This window comes from Nansenia antarctica (genome assembly GCF_963989245.1).
Source record: "Nansenia antarctica genome assembly, chromosome: 17".
In the NCBI taxonomy this organism is placed as follows: domain Eukaryota; kingdom Metazoa; phylum Chordata; class Actinopteri; order Argentiniformes; family Microstomatidae; genus Nansenia; species Nansenia antarctica.
In genome coordinates, this window is record NC_137687.1 from 26,460,699 (window position 1) to 26,478,779 (window position 18,081).

At 46.6% G+C, this 18,081-nt stretch overlaps 2 protein-coding genes across 2 annotated transcripts in view; both read right to left on the minus strand.

Moving 5' to 3' along the window:
- Positions 1-1,406, minus strand: part of ect2 (epithelial cell transforming 2) — a gene marked incomplete at both ends in the record, with an annotated part of 67,879 nt that extends 66,473 nt beyond the window's left edge. The window contains 2 exons of the mRNA XM_080547418.1: positions 990-1,069; positions 1,274-1,406. Coding sequence (XP_080403544.1) covers positions 990-1,069; positions 1,274-1,406 — 213 coding nt within the window. The remainder of the gene's footprint in view (positions 1-989; positions 1,070-1,273) is intronic.
- A 7,608-nt stretch (positions 1,407-9,014) lies between these two features.
- mcf2l2 (MCF.2 cell line derived transforming sequence-like 2) overlaps positions 9,015-18,081 on the minus strand; it is a gene marked incomplete at its 3' end in the record, with an annotated part of 171,482 nt that continues 162,415 nt past the window's right edge. The window contains exons 29-30 of the mRNA XM_080547791.1: positions 10,707-10,801; positions 9,015-9,106 (exon numbers count right to left, since the gene is read on the minus strand). Of these exons, the coding sequence (XP_080403917.1) occupies positions 9,015-9,106; positions 10,707-10,801 (187 nt within the window). The remainder of the gene's footprint in view (positions 9,107-10,706; positions 10,802-18,081) is intronic.

The following is an 18,081-nucleotide window of genomic DNA, read 5'->3' on the forward strand; positions in this document are numbered from 1 at the left end:
ATCACAAGCTGCGATACAGAACGCCAGAGGACAGGAAGGAACCTAGCGCTCCAAACACACACGCAGCCCCAACAGCCACAAGCTGTAAACAAATCAAAACCCCCGAAAGCAGCGACTTAATACTTCTCTAGGAGAACGCAGTAAACTGCCTAATATCCCCCCCGGCCCCCCCCCCGTATTAGCTCTCCTTATCTCTGTGTGCAGGTGTAAGAGCCACACACACACACACACACACACACACACCTTACAACTCGACACTGTAGAAAAATAACTCCATCCATATTCTCTCTTTAAACATCTTACACTAGTCCTCCGTTTAAAAAAGCTGAGAAATTCCACACGATAATGACACATTACCATGCTTATCCAGAAGCTAAAAAAAAACACACACACACACACACACACAAAAGAACATCAACCATAACACTTGGAAACAAAAACAAAAACACCCAACCAGTCAGTTAATGCAGCCATGTCTTATTTTCACAATGACAACCACAGACTTACACCGACAAACTGGTGACAGATATGGCTTAGGCCACAGTAGCGTAGCCCAGTTTTAGATCGATGACTTGAAATGATATGACAGCCTATTCCACTGTTGGGAGCCCCCCCCATACCCCACCCCCCGAAACCCTAACAGGCCACCGTACAGTATTAGTGACAGCCTGTTCCACTGTTGGGACCCCCCCGAAACCTTAATAGGCCACCATACCTGTAGTGACAGCCTATTCCACTGTGGGGACCCCCCCGCTCCGCAAACCCTAATAGGCCACCATACCTGTAGTGACAGCCTATCCCATTGTGCCCCCCCCCCCCCGCTCCGCAAACCCTAATAGGCCACCATACCTGTAGTGACAGCCTATTCCACTGTGCCCCCCCCCCCCCGCCCCAAACCCTAATAGGCCACCATACCTGTAGTGACAGCCTATTCCACTGTGCCAACCCCCCCCCCCTTCCCCAAACCAACCCCTAATAGGCCACCGTACCTGTAGTGCTTTGACAAGTGCTGTGTTTTTCCCGGCCTCTCCCACTAGGACGACCCTGGTCTCGACGCGAGGCAGCATGTCTGAGGGAGCGCAGCGGAGCACAGGAGGACGACAGTGAGTCTCAGAGGGAACGGGAGCACCAGGCAATCACACAAAGCCAACTAGTTTTCTTATTTTTGGAGTGGCAGCCGGAGGTGAAAGGTCGTTAATAGGTAGCTATAAAACACACTGAAGGGGAGACGTAGGTGAGAGTGTGTGTGTGTGTGTGTGTTATGGATTCTTGCCTTCCATGTCCTCAGAGGCCATGCCCAGGAATAAATGCTCCTTGGTAGTCTCAGCCATGCGTGAGTCGTACATGGAGGAGTCGACCAGAAGACTCCTGGCTGTCCCCAAAGTGAGTATGCTGCTGTCAGCCATGGGGGCTGTGACAGGGGCGCTGGCACAGTCCTGTCCAAACAATCAAAAGTTAGGAGCTAGAACACAGAGAGAGTGTGAGAGAGGGGGAGAGAGGGGGGGGGGGGGAGAGAGGGGGGGGGGGAGAGGGGGGGGGGGGGAGAGAGAGAGAGAGAGAGAGAGAGAGAGAGAGAGAGAGAGAGAGAGAGAGAGAGAGAGAGAGAGAGAGAGATGGCTAGATGAAGAGAGGGAGTGAGGCGTCAACTGCCAGACCACTGGAAATAAAAATGTGTGAAAATAAAGTTTTACAGGAGTAGCTAACTGGGAACAAGGTGATGGCAACTTGACAGGTGTCAAAAAGGGGAGTATTGACTTTAGTGCACTTTTGACATCTCTCCAGCCGGCAGCTCGTTTACTTTAGTAAATGTGTGTAAAGGTTGGAGTGCATCACTAGGCCACAACATGGTTTTGTAAGTTTACTACCTAGTTTAGATGTAGTTTTAGTAAAAGTAAGTAGCTACAGGCCTAATATCTCCATTCCCCTGGTGGTCTAAGCGTTAGGGTGGGATAGCCAGCTAGCTGTGTGATTTGAAACCTGCTCGTGTAATTTGTAAATTGAATTTTTGGAGCACATCTTAGAAGCCGGAAGTAACATTTCACTGAACATTGTACCTGTACGATATGCACGTGACAAATAACATTGACTTTGACTTTAGCTGTAGTTGGAAAACCAACTAAAACCAGATCAGATGACAGCGAGCTGAGTTGGAGCAAAGCCGCACAGGTTTGCTGATGTCCACAGATGTTAGCTAGATATACTTGAACTGTGTTTGTTTGTTTGGAATATGTACAGACTATCGACGATACATGGTTAACACGATTATCCTACATAACAATAAAAGAGTCTAGTATGACAAGTAAAGCAGAGTGTCTAGTTAGCTCCAGCTAGCAGCCTTCTCCCCAGCGGAGAGTCAACAGGACGTGGTTACCGGTGTTACACAGTTGCTAAGAAGACAGATAGAGATGTGTGATCATACTTACCGAAAGCAAACCGTCAACAGTTGTGACCAGGAGGCCAAAGCCTTTTGAAATGGCTAATTATCAAGCCTCTGAAACTACTACCAGCTGGTAACAAAGCGACCTGTCTCTAATCCTCTGTGCTGCAGCGTGTTGTGTACAAAGTGTTTTTCGCTGTAGAAAAACAACAACAATTTCAACCAAAGCTAGTTTCCAATGCTAACTAACGCATTGTGAAAATCAGCGTCGTTCACTCAAAATCCTGATTAGCTGATTGTTTGACAGCGGATATTATTATTCCATGTTCGCTACACTGTAGCTCTACCTGCTCAGTCTAGGGTGCGTTCGTAAATACGCTCTGCGAATCGGATCAGCACTCACGGAACGCCTCTCGTCCAATCGAATGACTCAGTCGCTCTGTGACGTCGAACCCAGCGTGCGCTCCGGCGCTCTCATAGCAAGTTTACGAACGTTGCCTCTGAATTCAAAAAGAACGGCGGGCAGAGGGCGGCCGCGCCGCTCATTGGTCGAGGGGTGGGAAGCATATCAAAGCAAGGCTTCTCATTGGCTAGTTGATTCAAACCGCCAAGACGCGCATTCTGGGGCGGGATAGAAACGGGCGTGTGCTGCGATTCACTGACGCAGGATCGGATGTTATTTCATGCCAGTGATATTGTTGGAATTGGGGGATCTGATCCTAGATCTGTTTAGACCCTCTTGCCGTGTGGTTTGTGACGTATGGGCATGGGAATGTTGTTCTGCAGAGTTGACTGGATAGGAATAGCAGCCGGTTTCATGGTTCATGAGAAAACCATGGGAACGAGGAATGCTTGATCATGGGCGTCTAGAATAGAAAACAATGTTTATGTTACATGTGGGCAAACGGTACATGTGGGAAAACTAGGGTTAGGGTTAGGTGCTAGGGTGCTAAGGTTAGGGGTAGGGGTAGGGTTAGGATTACGGTTAGGGTTATGGTTAGGATTAGGGTTAGACATGCCAGCATGTACCAAGTCGACATAGCACCTAACCCTAACCCTAGTTTTCCCACATGTACCGTATTCCCACATGTACCGTAACATTTAGATGTCAACGATTATACTAGGTTCATGGCATAATAATAATAATAATAATAATCGTAATAATAATGCCCCATATAACACACTGTGCATTCATGAGACCTAACGTCCCCCAAAGCAGAGTCGAATCACTTTGGAACATTTCTCCCAGACAGAAATACCTCTAACAGAAAGTAGGCCCCCAGTTCTCTGTGAAGGGTCCTAGCCTCCCTGGTGACAGTAGTGAGGGCTGGTGGCAGGGCAGGCGCTGATGATGAATTCCTCCCCAGGCCTCCGCGTGTGTGTGTGTGTGTGTGTGTGTGTGTGTGTGACCTGCTGCAGGTGTGGAGGAAGTCACAGTGATGAGAGCAAAGAGACGGTCCTGGCTCTTCTCCTCCTCTCTTCTCTCCTCTCTTCTTCTTTTCTTCCTTAGGACACAGCAGCCTGTCACTGCTCCGCTGCTCTTTGTGGTGTTTTTTCTCTTATGCATGCATGCCGTACACACACACACACACACAGACACACACACACACACACACACACACGCTATCTCTTCCCCTACTTCTCTCTCCTGCTTTTCTCTGGAGCTTAATAAAGCATTACTTCTATTCTATTCCTCTCCATCCTCCAGCCACCCGTCCCTCCCTCCCTCCCACCACCATCCTCTCTCTGTCTCTCTCTCTCTGTGTCTCTGTCTCTCTCTCTCTGTCTCTGTCTCTCTCTCTGTGTCTCTCTCTCTCTGTCTCTCTCTCTCTGTCTCTCTCTCTCTCTCTCTCTCTGTCTCTCTCTCTCTGTCTCTCTCTCTCTATCTCCACTTCTATCACATTGATTGACTGATGGAGTAGTTGTTTGTGCTACACTATGCCGATGACCAGAATGTCACTGAGCAATTATCAGTTCTTGGAAATATGTATATATTTTTTAAGTTGGGCTAAGGTGTGTGTATGTGTGTGTGTGTGTGTGTGTGTGTGTGTGTGTATGCAGTCAATGTGAAGTAAATAAGTTGTGAAATGTGATGAAATATAAATGAATTTGAATCGATCAGTCTCTTTCACATTGCATTTTGCTCACTACTCAAGAACAATATTGAGAAATGATAGGTTGTTAGATGCATAACATTTTACAATATGTAAATACTGTTAGTAGTAGTAAGGTGTTCGAGCTGTGTGTTGTTGGAGTGAATTTCACGACACCTTTGAGAGGTTGTGTAGCTTGTGAAAAGCATTTACTTGTACTGTTTCATACTGCATCCTGTGCACGTGATAAAGACACTTTGATTTGCTTTTGAGTTTAATGGGTTCAAGAGAACAATATTTCTTTCTCCATCTGTTTTATATAAATAAATGGTTAGCTAATTACATCTGTGTATGAAACGTGCTATAGAAATGGTTCGTGCCATAAAGAATAGTCCTTACGATATGTAACAAGTTCAGGATGAGCCTCCCACACATCACTGCTGTCTGAGACTTGATATCCGGAGCGTTTAAAACTTTATAATCTACTCGTCTTTAAAATATAGTTCTCTTCCCTTCCACCCAGAAGAACGGAGATAAAAAGTTAGTGCCAGTCAGCGACTGAGAGAATACATTATGCTTTAAGTCGAACATGAATGGATTTTCTACCTCGCCTTCAGGGAGCTGCAGGGATGGCCGGGCAGGAATTATAATGATGTAGGGGTCTCCTGGTCCGCCTCACCTGAAACCGCATTGATCACTGACAAAACAAAGTAGGAAATACACCGACTCTTTTCCCCAAGATGTATGTATTTCATCGTATACTTAAAAATGTACAGAAAAAAAAAAAAAGTCATTTACACATATCACTTTGATGACATGACCCCATAGAAGGAAGAGAACAGTGGATGAATCCATCTGTTTTCCACTTTAAATAACAATCGTTTCATTTGAATCCACCGTGAATGGGTCCAGCAGACCCCTGTCTGGGCTAGGGAGACAGGCAAGTCGGGTGCTATCTTTGTGCTTTCGGTGAATTCACTGGCTGTTGGGTCAGAATTTCATAACATTTCATATTTCAATGTCCTATGACTTAACACAAGTCTTGTTTCTTCCTTCACGGTTCTAGAACCAAATGTATTTCAAGATTAAACTGATTTCATTGGCTTGTTCAACAGTGTCCACTTTTCTTTGACACATACTGAGTTCAATCGCCTTGCATACTACTGTATGTTTACTTACTGTACAATACATACAATGTTTTGGATGTTTCTCAAGACACCAAATTGTTACGACACAATTAAACAAGTTCGTTCATCCTTCAAAGGTCTTTGAAATTGTGATTCAGAGGGAGTAGGAGTAGGATGTATGCAATGGGATGAGTCAACAAGGGAGCTAACTGATTTAGATACAATGCTTATTCTAAAACAGGATGTTCTAAAGATGGAACACATGGATGGTTTTTTGCAGTAGCAACACAAGGCCAGGAATAAGGGCTGATACATGGCCTCCCTATACTAAACCCATGTACTACTGTATGTTTTATGCATTATCGGAGGCCTGGTGGAGACACTGATAAAAGAAGAAAATTCATATGAAGTCCATGACGCTCAAGGTTTGTATACTTAAATATGTACATAATAATTAAACATTGCAAATGGGGGGCTAGCAATGGCAATTCAAAGAAGAATGTACAGCACATGTTTAATATTTTCTTTACAACCATATGACTTATGTAGACTAAGTGGATTCATATAATATACAGTATGTTCAATGCATGTTCATAAGTAACCGTATAAGGTGCTATGATAGGTACAGTACATCATTATAGTTCACATGAATTACCGTAATGCAGTGGAAAGAGGCACAAGCCAAAAAGCCTTGAGAGCAAAATGCCACGAATACTTTGACAATAATCATATGGGAATAGTCTTTACAGAGTAGTTTGTACACAATAGTGAGGGAGAACATGAAAAATGAAATGTACATTAGAAGTCCTCTTCCTCCTGAAAGTGTCAGAGGCAGGAAGCGCGGGATCTAAAGAGCGATTTATGTTGTTGTTGTTGTTGTTGTCGTCGTCGTTGTTACAGCAGAATAGTCTCTCTCTTGCAAAATTGAAAAAAGTTTCCTCACTTCTCTATAAAACAACCGAACTTGGCAGAGGTTTCAGCAGGGATGACACAGTCTGAATAAAGCTGAAGACTTTAAGGAGCTTCAAGGTCAGAATACAATCAAGCACGTCTCCTAGAAGACTCTAGTCTTTACGATCGGAGCCTACAGTGGCGTTGTGAGATGACCGATGGGGATGTCTGGGTTATCATGGCCGGTCCAGTTGGGTTGCATCTCATTCAATGCTGTTCCTCCCACCCCTTCCTTCATCCCAGGGGTGCAAAAAGGTGACACTTTTTTTTCTCTTCCATTAGGACAATTATCAATGAGCGGATAACATGTTTGTTGATGATGGGGGGGGGGGGGGGGGTGGTCTCAGCAGCGATCCTAACCTTAACACCCACATAATTATGTTGAAAACAGGTTGCTTACTGTCACTGTGTCCTCCACACTGTCTAGAATTGTACCTAGCTGCATGAAGCTAAACGTTATTTCAAGTTTAGCAGACAGGAAGATTAGTTAGAATAGTCATCATGTGACTGATGAGACATAGAACCCACTCCCCAAATGTTTTTTTTTTCCAGATCTACACGATTCAGGTGGATGACCTATTTTGAAGTAAAAACGGCTAATTTAGCAGAAAGGTGACACGTTTGCACCCCTGCCACCACTGGCCAGTGTAATAAGCTAACAAAGTACGCCATTTAGCTGACGCCTTTATCCAAAGCGACTTCCATTGCAGTGAGTGAGTGCATACATTCTTCAGTACATATAGTCCCAGTGGGAATTGAACCCACAACCCACAAGCGTTGTTAGTGCCGTGCTCTGCCAGACGAAGCCACAGGAGGACCAGTGTAGGCTAGATGTCCCGCTAGTCGTCTCTTTGTTGACTATAACCAGTGGAGGCTGGTGGAGGTAGAAATCAGAGGACGGCCTTATTGTAATTTATACGACGGGATGGTCATAACGAGCATTGTGATTGGCTGAGAAGCATTCCAGCCATTGTGATATCCACACGTTCACGTTGTGAAACTCATGTCACTGGCTCCCCATCAAATATAGAATTAATTTCAAGGTTCTGGTCATCACCTACAGAGCCCTCCATGGTCAGGCACCTGCTGACATCTGTGACCTACTGCGTCCTTACAGCCCCAGTAGGTCTCTCAGGTGCTCTGACCAGGGTTTGTTGGTTGTCCCCCGTGCCAGATTGAAGACCCAGGGTGATAGAGCATTCCAAACCGTGGCTCCCAGGAATTTGGAATGCTCTGCCCTTGGATCTTAGATCAGCTGGCTCGGTCGAGGTTTTTAAAAAACAGCTAAAGACTGTCTTTTGGATAGCCCCAAGGGCCTGTCTTTCTGTGTCCTGTTGATGTTGTTGTACACCTGTTGTCTGTTACTTGTTTTTATTTTCACTTGTTTGCTTGTTTTAACCTGCTGTGGCTTTTCGCTCTTGTATTATGTTTTATTGTGTTTCTTCTTTGTTATGTAAAGCACTTTGTGACTCTTGGTCTGGGAAAGGTGCTGTATAAATACATTTTACTTACTTACTTACTTACATCATCAGCACAGCTGAACGTTACATACATCATAAACACTTCGGGATAGTGTAGCTGTTTTAAACCTGTTTTTCAATAATGAAAACCTTGCTAGACCAATGGAAGGATGCTGACCATAATGGATCATTCACGTTTAATTTTGTCAACCTTAAACCATGTTTGGCTGGTTTGGACACCATTGGTCATTCTATTCCATGCTTTACAATGAGCCAGTTCTCCGCTTTCTACCTCCGCCAGCCTCACTTGGTTCATACCTATTCAGTCCTGACAGATCTGTGTGAAAGACAACGCGCCTGGTCAGATGGGGATGGGACGGCCTTACGCAGCCTCTGTGTCAACCATGACTTTGACAATGACAATGACGACAATGGTTATTAACTGAGAATAGTGGAGGCCGGCGGAGGTAGAAATCGGAGGCTCATTTTAATGCATGGAATGGAATGAGGAACGGTATCATCGTGGTTTGGTACCTTTCCGCATTCTGATCTATGCATTACAATGATAGATTTCTACCTCCACCGGCCTCCCCTGACTGTGGCCACTGGATGAAACACACGCAGTAAAGGCACAGCAGGGGGCAGCAGAGAGGAGAGGCCAGCTGGTCACGTGAAGGGTTGCAAAAAAGTTGGTAGCTAGTTAAAAAAACGTAACGTTTTTACAGCTGAAGCAGAGGGGCCGAACAGGGTCAGGTGCAAGCGCTCAGTCGTTCCCTCTTCCTTTCAGTGTAGCTTAGCAGCAAAACAGGAAGTGTGCCACCTAATTCCACCACTAAGACTTGGGATTTGTAGTTCTTTGTAGTTCTTTGGAGCACATCCACTCCACTGTTGGGGCACTGGGAGGTTTGGATTGTAGTTCTTCTCTGAGCTCACATCAGAGTTGTAGTCCCCCCCCCCCAGCACGTGTACCCCAGAAGTCAATAGAAAACTACACGGTCCATCATGCTTATCTGCTGTCCTGGGAAACGTCCCACCAGGTGCTGTTCTCGTTGTCGTCGGAGTCGGAGAGGGCTGCTGTACACATGTCACTGAAGATATCTACAGGGACGGAGGCAGAGAGAGAGAGGGTTAACGATCTCCATCTCTTACAGTATATACGGTAATCACAGGGGAGGCTGGTGAGGCTAGAAGTAGAACGGGCTGGTTGTAATGCACACGTTGTGTTCCATACCATACAGATATCATTCCGTTCCACGCATTACAACGAGCCCGTCCTCCGATTTCTACCTCCACTGGCCTCCCCCGATGGAACAGGTTTCGGGTGAATTCGAACGTCAATTCACTCGACGAGAGAAGTGAATTGAAATTCCCCAAATCATGAATTGGGGGAAAACTCCTCAACAAGGAGTCATTCACAAATTCATGATTTGCTTTTCAATGTACTTTTGATTACCGGTACTAATCTAATTAAGTACTTTCTATTGCATCGAGTGAATTAAGATTCTAATTGACCCCGTCCCTGACATGGAAGTTAAACCATCCACCATTATGACAGCCATTATGACAGCCACCCACCATTATGACAGCCATTATGACAGCCACCCACCATTATGACAGCCATTATGACAGCCACCCACCATTATGACAGCCATTATGACAGCCACCCACCATTATGACAGCCATTATGACAGCCACCCACCATTATAACAGCCATCCACTATTATGACAGCCATCCGCCATTATGACAGCCATTATGACAGCCATTATGACAGCCATTATGATAGCCATTATGACAGCCATTATGACCTCCATTATGACAGCCATCCACCATTATGACAGCCAAGCATCGGGCGTGAAAGACACCGGGGGGCAGACGTGTCCAAACAGACGTAACGTAACGCTGCTTCATACAGGGACGGAGGCTCTGGGAGAAAAGCTCTAAGGCCAAACTATGCCAACTGCCCAAGCATGGAACACTGTCCCCTAGCAGCGTAAATGGCATCACCTCATTACTGGGGGGGGGGGGGGGGGGGGTAGCAAGAGAAGACAGACAGTGCTCCAACATGACAAGCAAGGCTGTGCAACTGAAGACTTCAGGGCTGAATTCCAAATCAGTCTCTAGCCCCTAGTCTCGCCAGTAGAGGCTGGTCAAGGTTGAAATCGGAGGTCGGGCTCATTGTAACAGAACGGAATGAGGAACGGTATCAAACGCGCGTGTGTGTGTGTGTGTGTGTGTGTGTGTGTGTGTTTGAAACCATTCCTCATTCCGTTCCGAGCATTACAATGAACCCATCCTCTGATTTTTCTACCTCCACCGGCCTCCCCTGCGACACACAGATCTACAGGAGCACAGCCTCTATGATCCAGGCTTACAGGGCCTGATTTGAAACTCAACCGTCAAGGACAAGAGTCCAGAGAGAGAGGGCGTGAATGAAAGCATGCTGCAATCGATGACATCATGCTTTATGCTTGTTCATCTCAAGGCCAAAAGCTCAGTGTGTCCCCCCCCTCCCTCCTCCCAACCAAGCACCCCACCCAACCAAGCACCCCACCCAGTCCCCAAGCTTCAAACCGCTGCGGTGAGAGGGTGAGTCGGTTCGACTAGTAGCGAATGCCTTGCCATTACAGTACGTAGCAGAGTGTGTGTGTGTGGGGGGTGGGGGGTGGGGGGGGGGGGGGTGGGGTTAGTCAGAAATACCAGAGTAACTGTTAGAACCTCCATCTGCAGCCGCCTGGCCGAGGACACTGGGCGGAACCAGGCCCGTCTTCAGACTTATTAGGTTCTTGACTAGCCTAGAACATGAGAACACAGTTATAAGGTTTTGGACTAAAGCCCTAGAATGTTCTTGACTAGCCTAGAACATGAGAACACAGTTATAAGGTTCTGGACCTAGGCCCTAGAATGTCCTGGACTAAAGCCCTAGAATGTTCTTGACTAGCCTAGAACATGAGAATTATAAGGTTTTGGACTAGCGCCTAGAATGTCCAGGACTAAAGCCCTAGAATGTTCTTGACTAGCCTAGAACATAAGAACACAGTTATAAGGTTTTGGACCTAGGCCCTAGAATGTTCTAGACTAGCCCTAGAAGGTTCTAGATGAGCCCAAAATGTTCTACACTAGCCCTAGAAGGTTCTAGGTTAGCCCTATACTGTTTTATAAGGTTCTAGACTAGCCCTAAGGTTCTAGACTAGCCCTATATGGTTCTAGACTAGCCCTAAGGATCTAGACTAGTCCTAGATGGTTTAAGATTAGCCCTAGAAGGTTCTAGAATAGCCCTGCAACATGAGAACACAGTTAGAAGGTTTGAGATAAGGTTTTAAGGTTATAAGGTTTTGGACTATCCCTAGACGGTTCTTGACTAGCCCTAGAACACGAGAACACAGTTATAAGGCACTACACTAGCCCTAGAATGTTCTAGAAGGTTCTAGACTAGCACTAGAAGGTTCTACACCAGCCCCTAGAAGGCTCTAGACTAGCCCTAGAATACGAGAACAGTTATACGATTTTAGACCAGCCCTAGAACATGAAAAGAGTATGCAGGTCTTATGCAGGAAATATGAGTCTCTCTCTCTCTCTCTCTCTCTCTCTCTCTCTCTCTCTCTCTCTCTCTCTCTCTCTCTCTCTCTCACTCACAGCAGATGAGAGAACCATCAGAGTAGACTGGGGAGTTGGATCCTTGCCACAAAGGAGGAAGGAGGGCCGGGGAGTGGTAGGAGGAGGGAGGGGGGCGGGGGGCGCTCACATATTTACATAGTATCTGATCAGAACTTTCTCTCTGTTATCTCCTCTGTGAACCGTTCCAAGTCCTCCAAAGTTTCCTTTCTGTAAAGTCCATTCAATGCTATGGACAGCTTGCGCATACCCTGGTTCTGCTTCTGAGAGTTGGTCCAAAGCTACAATACTGGTACTGGCTATTCGTTAGCTCATTCTACACAGAGCTCAGGGGAGGACGCGGCTCAATGTAATATGGGGAACAGAATGTGTTTGATGCCGTTCCTCAGTCCGTTCCACGCATTACAATGAGCCCCGTCCTCTGATTTCTACCTCCTCTAGCCTCCCCGCCCAGAGCTCCTGGACCTCCACCAGCCTCCCCTAACTGACCTCCACCAGCCTCCCCTAAGAGACCTCCACCAGCCTCCCCTAAGAGACCTCCACCAGCCTCCCCTGTCAGACCTCCAACAGCCTCCCCTAACAGACCTCCACCAGCCTCCCCTAAGAGACCTCCACCAGCCTCCACTAACTGACCTCCACCACCCTCCCCTAACTGACCTCCACCAGCCTCCACTAACAGACCTCCACCACCCTCCCCTGGCAGACCTCCACCAGCTTCCCCTAACTGACCTCCACCACCCTCACCAGGCAGACCTCCACCAGCCTCCACTAACAGACCTCCACCAGCCTCACCAGGCAGACCTCCACCAGCCTCCACTAACAGACCTCCACCAGCCTCCCCTGGCAGACCTCCACCAGCCTCTACTAACAGACCTCCAACAGCCTCCCCTAAAAGACCTCCACCAGCCTCCACTAACAGACCTCCACCAGCCTCCACTAACAGACCTCCACCACCCTCCCCTGGCAGACCTCCACCAGCCTCTACTAAAAGACCTCCAACAGCCTCCCCTAACAGACCTCCACCACCCTCCCCTGGCAGACCTCCACCAGCCTCTACTAACAGACCTCCAACAGCCTCCCCTAACAGACCTCCACCAGCCTCCCCTAAGAGACCTCCACCAGCCTCCCCTAACAGACCTCCTAGACCTCCACCAGCCTCCCCTAAGAGACCTCCTAGACACGAGGGCTCTCCGTCCCAGGACTATGATACCGTAGCCTTCTGAGCTAAAGCCGAGGCATTAGCTCGGCTAGCGTGTTCACCACCGACAAACCACCTCTGCTACACCTTGGCCCGTGCTAACAGGCTGACGCTGATGCTGTGTCAGGACTGAAGAGGGGAGGCGCTGGCTGGCCCAGTTTGTGATGTCAACCCTGGGGACAGGGAACAGGGAACGGGGCCTAGGTGGTGGGGACAGCGCGGTACGCTGGGTGTGAAGTTCACACCTAACTTAGGAGAGGAGAGGAGCTCTTGGGAGCCGCGTGCTAATGTCAATGCTAGCGTTGGGACTTGTCATAGGCAGACGATGATCAATGATAGACACACACACACACACACACACACACACACTCGTGCATACATATACACGCAGACACACACACACACACAAATGCTTGCACACATGCATGCACACACTCACACTCACACACTCACACACCCACACACACAAACGCTTGCGCACACCAATACATAAACGCTTGCAAGCACACATGCACACGCACACACGCACACCTTCACACCTACACACACACCTACACACCTACACACACACACACACACACACACACACACACCTACACACACACACCACACTTTTGCCTAGTTCCAGAAAGTTCTGCCCAGAACATATAGACTTCAGTCAATAGGAGAAAAAAAAGTATCTCAGAAATTCTTCTCTATCTCTCAGAGAGTACTTAAAGAGAGGAGAGCTGGGAGAGACGAGTGTGTGAGAGGGACGTTTTAGTGCCGAAATCCAAAGATGCAAATGATTGAAGACGGTTTTAAAGGATGAAATATGCATGAGGTGGGTGCAATACGAGCAGAATTCAAAGCATTTTTAAGTGCAGCTTTAATCTAATAGGGTATTAGTCACCATGAAATGCACTGGAAAAAGCTTGCGTGAAAACCAAAATACTCTCTCTCTCTCTTTTTCTCTCTCTCTTTCACTCACTCTCTCATCCCATCCCTCCTTCACTCCTTCACGCAATGCTTTCCGGTTGCTGCGGTGGGGTTGTTTCTGAGAGTGGCAATAAACCGCTCCTCTTTTGTGGGAAAAGACAGGATGAGTCTGGGAAGAGAGAGATTTACTATTCATTTAAAGCATTGTGTGTTTTCACTGTCTGTTATGATGAAACCCTCGATCCACTCAACATTCTGTTTTAATATCCGCGTCGCCTTGTCACAATGGCATTACGGCGAGTGAATGACCTTTTAATTCCCAACGCCATCCAGTTGGCTTTTAATCGGGATTCCTCTGGGGATTCTGTGGGCAACAGTCTGGTTGTTATTACTCTCCTCCTAGTTCATAACAAGCAGTGGCGGAGCCACGGGAGGGATCCAGGGGGCTCCGTACCCCCCCCGCCCCTTTTTTGGGGGGCGGGAAAAACTAAACTTAAACGGATCCTATATTCAGTGAAATAGATCTAGATCTACATTTCTCTAATACACTCAAATAATAGGGCAACATAAACATTCCATTCCTGGGAGTCATAATATTTCTGTAGAGTTCTATTTTCTTTTTCTTTTTTCTTTTTCATGGGGGGGGGGGGGGCACCAAGCCTAGGCTAAAGTAGTGGTTGATACTTACTGACGTTTTAAGATACATTATACAACACGAAGAAAATTACGAAAATGTAGCGCCCGCACAATTTTGGCTAGATCTTTCATTTACACGGCCAAACTTAGCTCACATAGGCTATATTGGCCTCCGACTCACAGCTGCAGTCAGACTTGTAGGCTATGTTGTGAGCATGGCGGGCAGAAAAAGAAAAATTGATCATTCTGCACCTTCACAAATGCTAATGGAGTTTGGTATTACAAAGAAGCACGAGAAAGAAGGTAACTAGAAACTATATTAAACAAAGTTGTATATTTGATCTCTTAAATTTCTGAAATGGGATCAGGAATGGGTAACTGAATGTGATAGATCGGCTACAGCCTAAAACCGATTTTCTACATTTACATCACATTTACATTTGACTGAGTAAGTGAATAACCTATGCACCAGCCATAGCAGGAAAAAGTAATCTATGCTCAGGCCTGGAGGCATTGGCAGTCGTGCTAGAAGAAGGAAGATCTTTTTATTTATTTTTTACACTGGGGTAACAGTACAGGGGGTTAGTAGATGTCTCAGGAGGGACAGTACAGGGGGTTAGTAGATGTCTCAGGAGAAACAGTACAGGGGGTTAGTAGATGTCTCAGGAGGGACAGTACAGGGGGTTAGTAGATGTCTCAGGAGAAACAGTACAGGGGGTTAGTAGATGTCTCAGGAGGGACAGTACAGGGGGGTAGTAGATGTCTCAGGAGAAACAGTACAGGGGGGTAGTAGATGTCTCAGGAGGGACAGTACAGGGGGTTAGTAGATGTCTCAGGAGAAACAGTACAGGGGGTTAGTAGATGTCTCAGGAGGGACAGTACAGGGGGTTAGTAGATGTCTCAGGAGGGACAGTACAGGGGGTTAGTAGATGTCTCAGGAGAAACAGTACAAGGGGTTAGTAGATGTCTCAGGAGGGACAGTACAGGGGGTTAGTAGATGTCTCAGGAGAAACAGTACAGGGGGTTAGTAGATGTCTCAGGAGAAACAGTACAGGGGGTTAGTAGATGTCTCAGGAGGGACAGTACAGGGGGTTAGTAGATGTCTCAGGAGGGACAGTACAGGGGGTTAGTAGATGTCTCAGGAGGGACAGTGCAGGGGGTAGTAGATGTCTCAGGAGAAACAGTACAGGGGGGTAGTAGATGTCTCAGGAGAAACAGTACAGGGGGGTAGTAGATGTCTCAGGAGGCACAGTGCTGGGGGGGTAGTAGATGTCTCAGGAGGGACAGTACAGGGGGGTAGTAGATGTCTCAGGAGAAACAGTACAGGGGGGTAGTAGATGTCTCAGGAGGGACAGTACAGGGGGGTAGTAGATGTCTCAGGAGGGACAGTACAGGGGGGTAGTAGATGTCTCAGGAGAAACAGTACAGGGGGTTAGTAGATGTCTCAGGAGGGACAGTTCAGGTGTAGCCTGGGTCTTCAGTCTACAGCGGGAGATAGAGAGTAACTCTGACAGCAGTGGGAAGCACGTTTTTTCCACTGTGTGTTAGACCAACTGGACTGTTTAGGGTTGCATCCACGCAGCCACGAAGAACATCGATCTGATCTTGTCCACAGTCTTCAAAACGTCTTGATGATACTAGCAGGGTTCCTACAAGTTTCAACAAGTCCAATTTAAGACCTTTTTTAGACCTTTTAATATAATTTTAGACCTATTCGCGACACCATATGATAGCTTTTTGTCATCCTCAAGGTGATGAAATTAGGGATTTCACTGCCATACAGACAAAAAAGGAAGCGAATTGGCATTTTTTGGGATCCAGCTTGATTCATTTCCGCGTAAATAAATGCAGTCGGACTGATTTCCTTGCAGGATCTCATTTTTAAGACCTAGTACCTAATTTTTAGACCGATTAACTGGATTTGTTTACCTTTTTAGGCCTTATGGATTGGATTGCTGAATTGTAGACTTAAAGGCTTTTTAAGACCAGCACGGGAAATCCTATACTATGTCTAAGCCCTTTGCAAAGATATTCGTAAAATAAAACCCTAAAATAATTTACATAAATGGACTGACTTATATAGCGTGTTATTCCAAAGCACTACAATGGCGTCTCATTCACCCATTCATTCACACACCAATGGCGGCAAGCTACCACGCAAGGCGCCGGCCCGCTCATTGGGAGCAATTTGGGGTTCAGTGTCTTGCCCAAGGACACTTCGACATGTGGCCAGCCAGGATTCGAACCACCTATCTGCCGACCTTGCGATCATTAGACGCCGGCTCTCCCTCCTGCGCCACAGCCGCCCCTAACAGCCACAGTTTCTCTGTCATGTACTGTTAGGATGCTGATGACCCGCTTGCTGAGTTTGGCATGGCGGAGTAGCTGGCAGCACTGAGTCGACGGGGCACTTGAGCTGATGCGGTTTCTCTGCATGGAATCGCCAGAAACCCTGGGAACATTACCTCTTGCAAATTGGCAAATCCATTTTCCGACCACCTGTCCATCGAATCGCTTCAAACCCAGAAAACAGAAACAGAGCCGGAGAAATCTTCTGATCTCCTTCCCGCGATGACAGAAGCCCAGTAGTGTCCAGAAATGTTTGTGGATTGATGGATTGATGTCCTGGGAGCCAAACAAGCCTAATGCCTCCTCACTGTGAGGAGCTGAGCTGAGGTAAAAAAAAAAGAAATAAACAGTGGCAGCGCTACTGGATAGCCAGAGAGCCAGAAAAGTCCTTGTCCTCACTAAACCTGACAAATGCCTGGAGCGTGCTGACAAATATGACGAACATCTTTCCAAATATCTGCACTCTGTCGAGGACTGGCTGTTCCCTGCCTGTCGGAAGCTGTGAGGCAGAATGCTCATTTGCTCATTTTTCGTGGCGAAGATGAGTGGAAACCTACCTGGTATGAGTCAATACCTCCCGATAGAACGGGAGAAAGTCTGACAGCCTGATGATCATTAGTCACAGCATGGAAATAGATTGTCGAAACAGTTGTTCTCGCGTGTTTATAAAAAGGAGCGGTTGATTTATCCAATCTCTTTTTCATTCGGAAATGACGCACACTTGCCAGTAATAGCAGTGTTACACTTGTGTGTTTTAGACGTGGTAGTAGCAGCAAACCACATGGAGCGGTGGTGACTTTGTTTTTGACTTGGACTGTTGGACTGCATTGTTATAACTTAGATAACAGGGACTTAGACAGGCCCTCAAAACCTTCAAGCTCGCCTTCACCAGTTAATCCTCCCCCCCCTTCCCCTTCCCATGTGTCCCCAGCACTACCTTCATTAGGCCCCTATACTTTCTTTTATTTATTTTTTGTTTCTTTTTGTTATTACTACTCGATCGTTTCAGTTTGTAAAGCGTCTTTGAGTGTCTAGAAAAGTGCTATATAAGTCTAATGTATTATTATTATTATTATTATTATTATTATTATTAGATAGAATACCACAGTTAAACTGCTTGTGGAATATATCTGTTTAGGTTCTCCATCCACATTGTACAAGCACCACATCATATGAAATACTGGCATGATTTTACATGTTCATGTTCATGCAGCACGTTCAGAGGACCTTAAAGATAATATTTCACATTGTCTCTTTGCTTTGATCATGTTTTGTGTGGTCTGCATTTGATTCCAGTAACTGAAATAAAATAATTGGCTGAAAACAAGATTCTGAGTGAACATTACCTGTATGTCATTA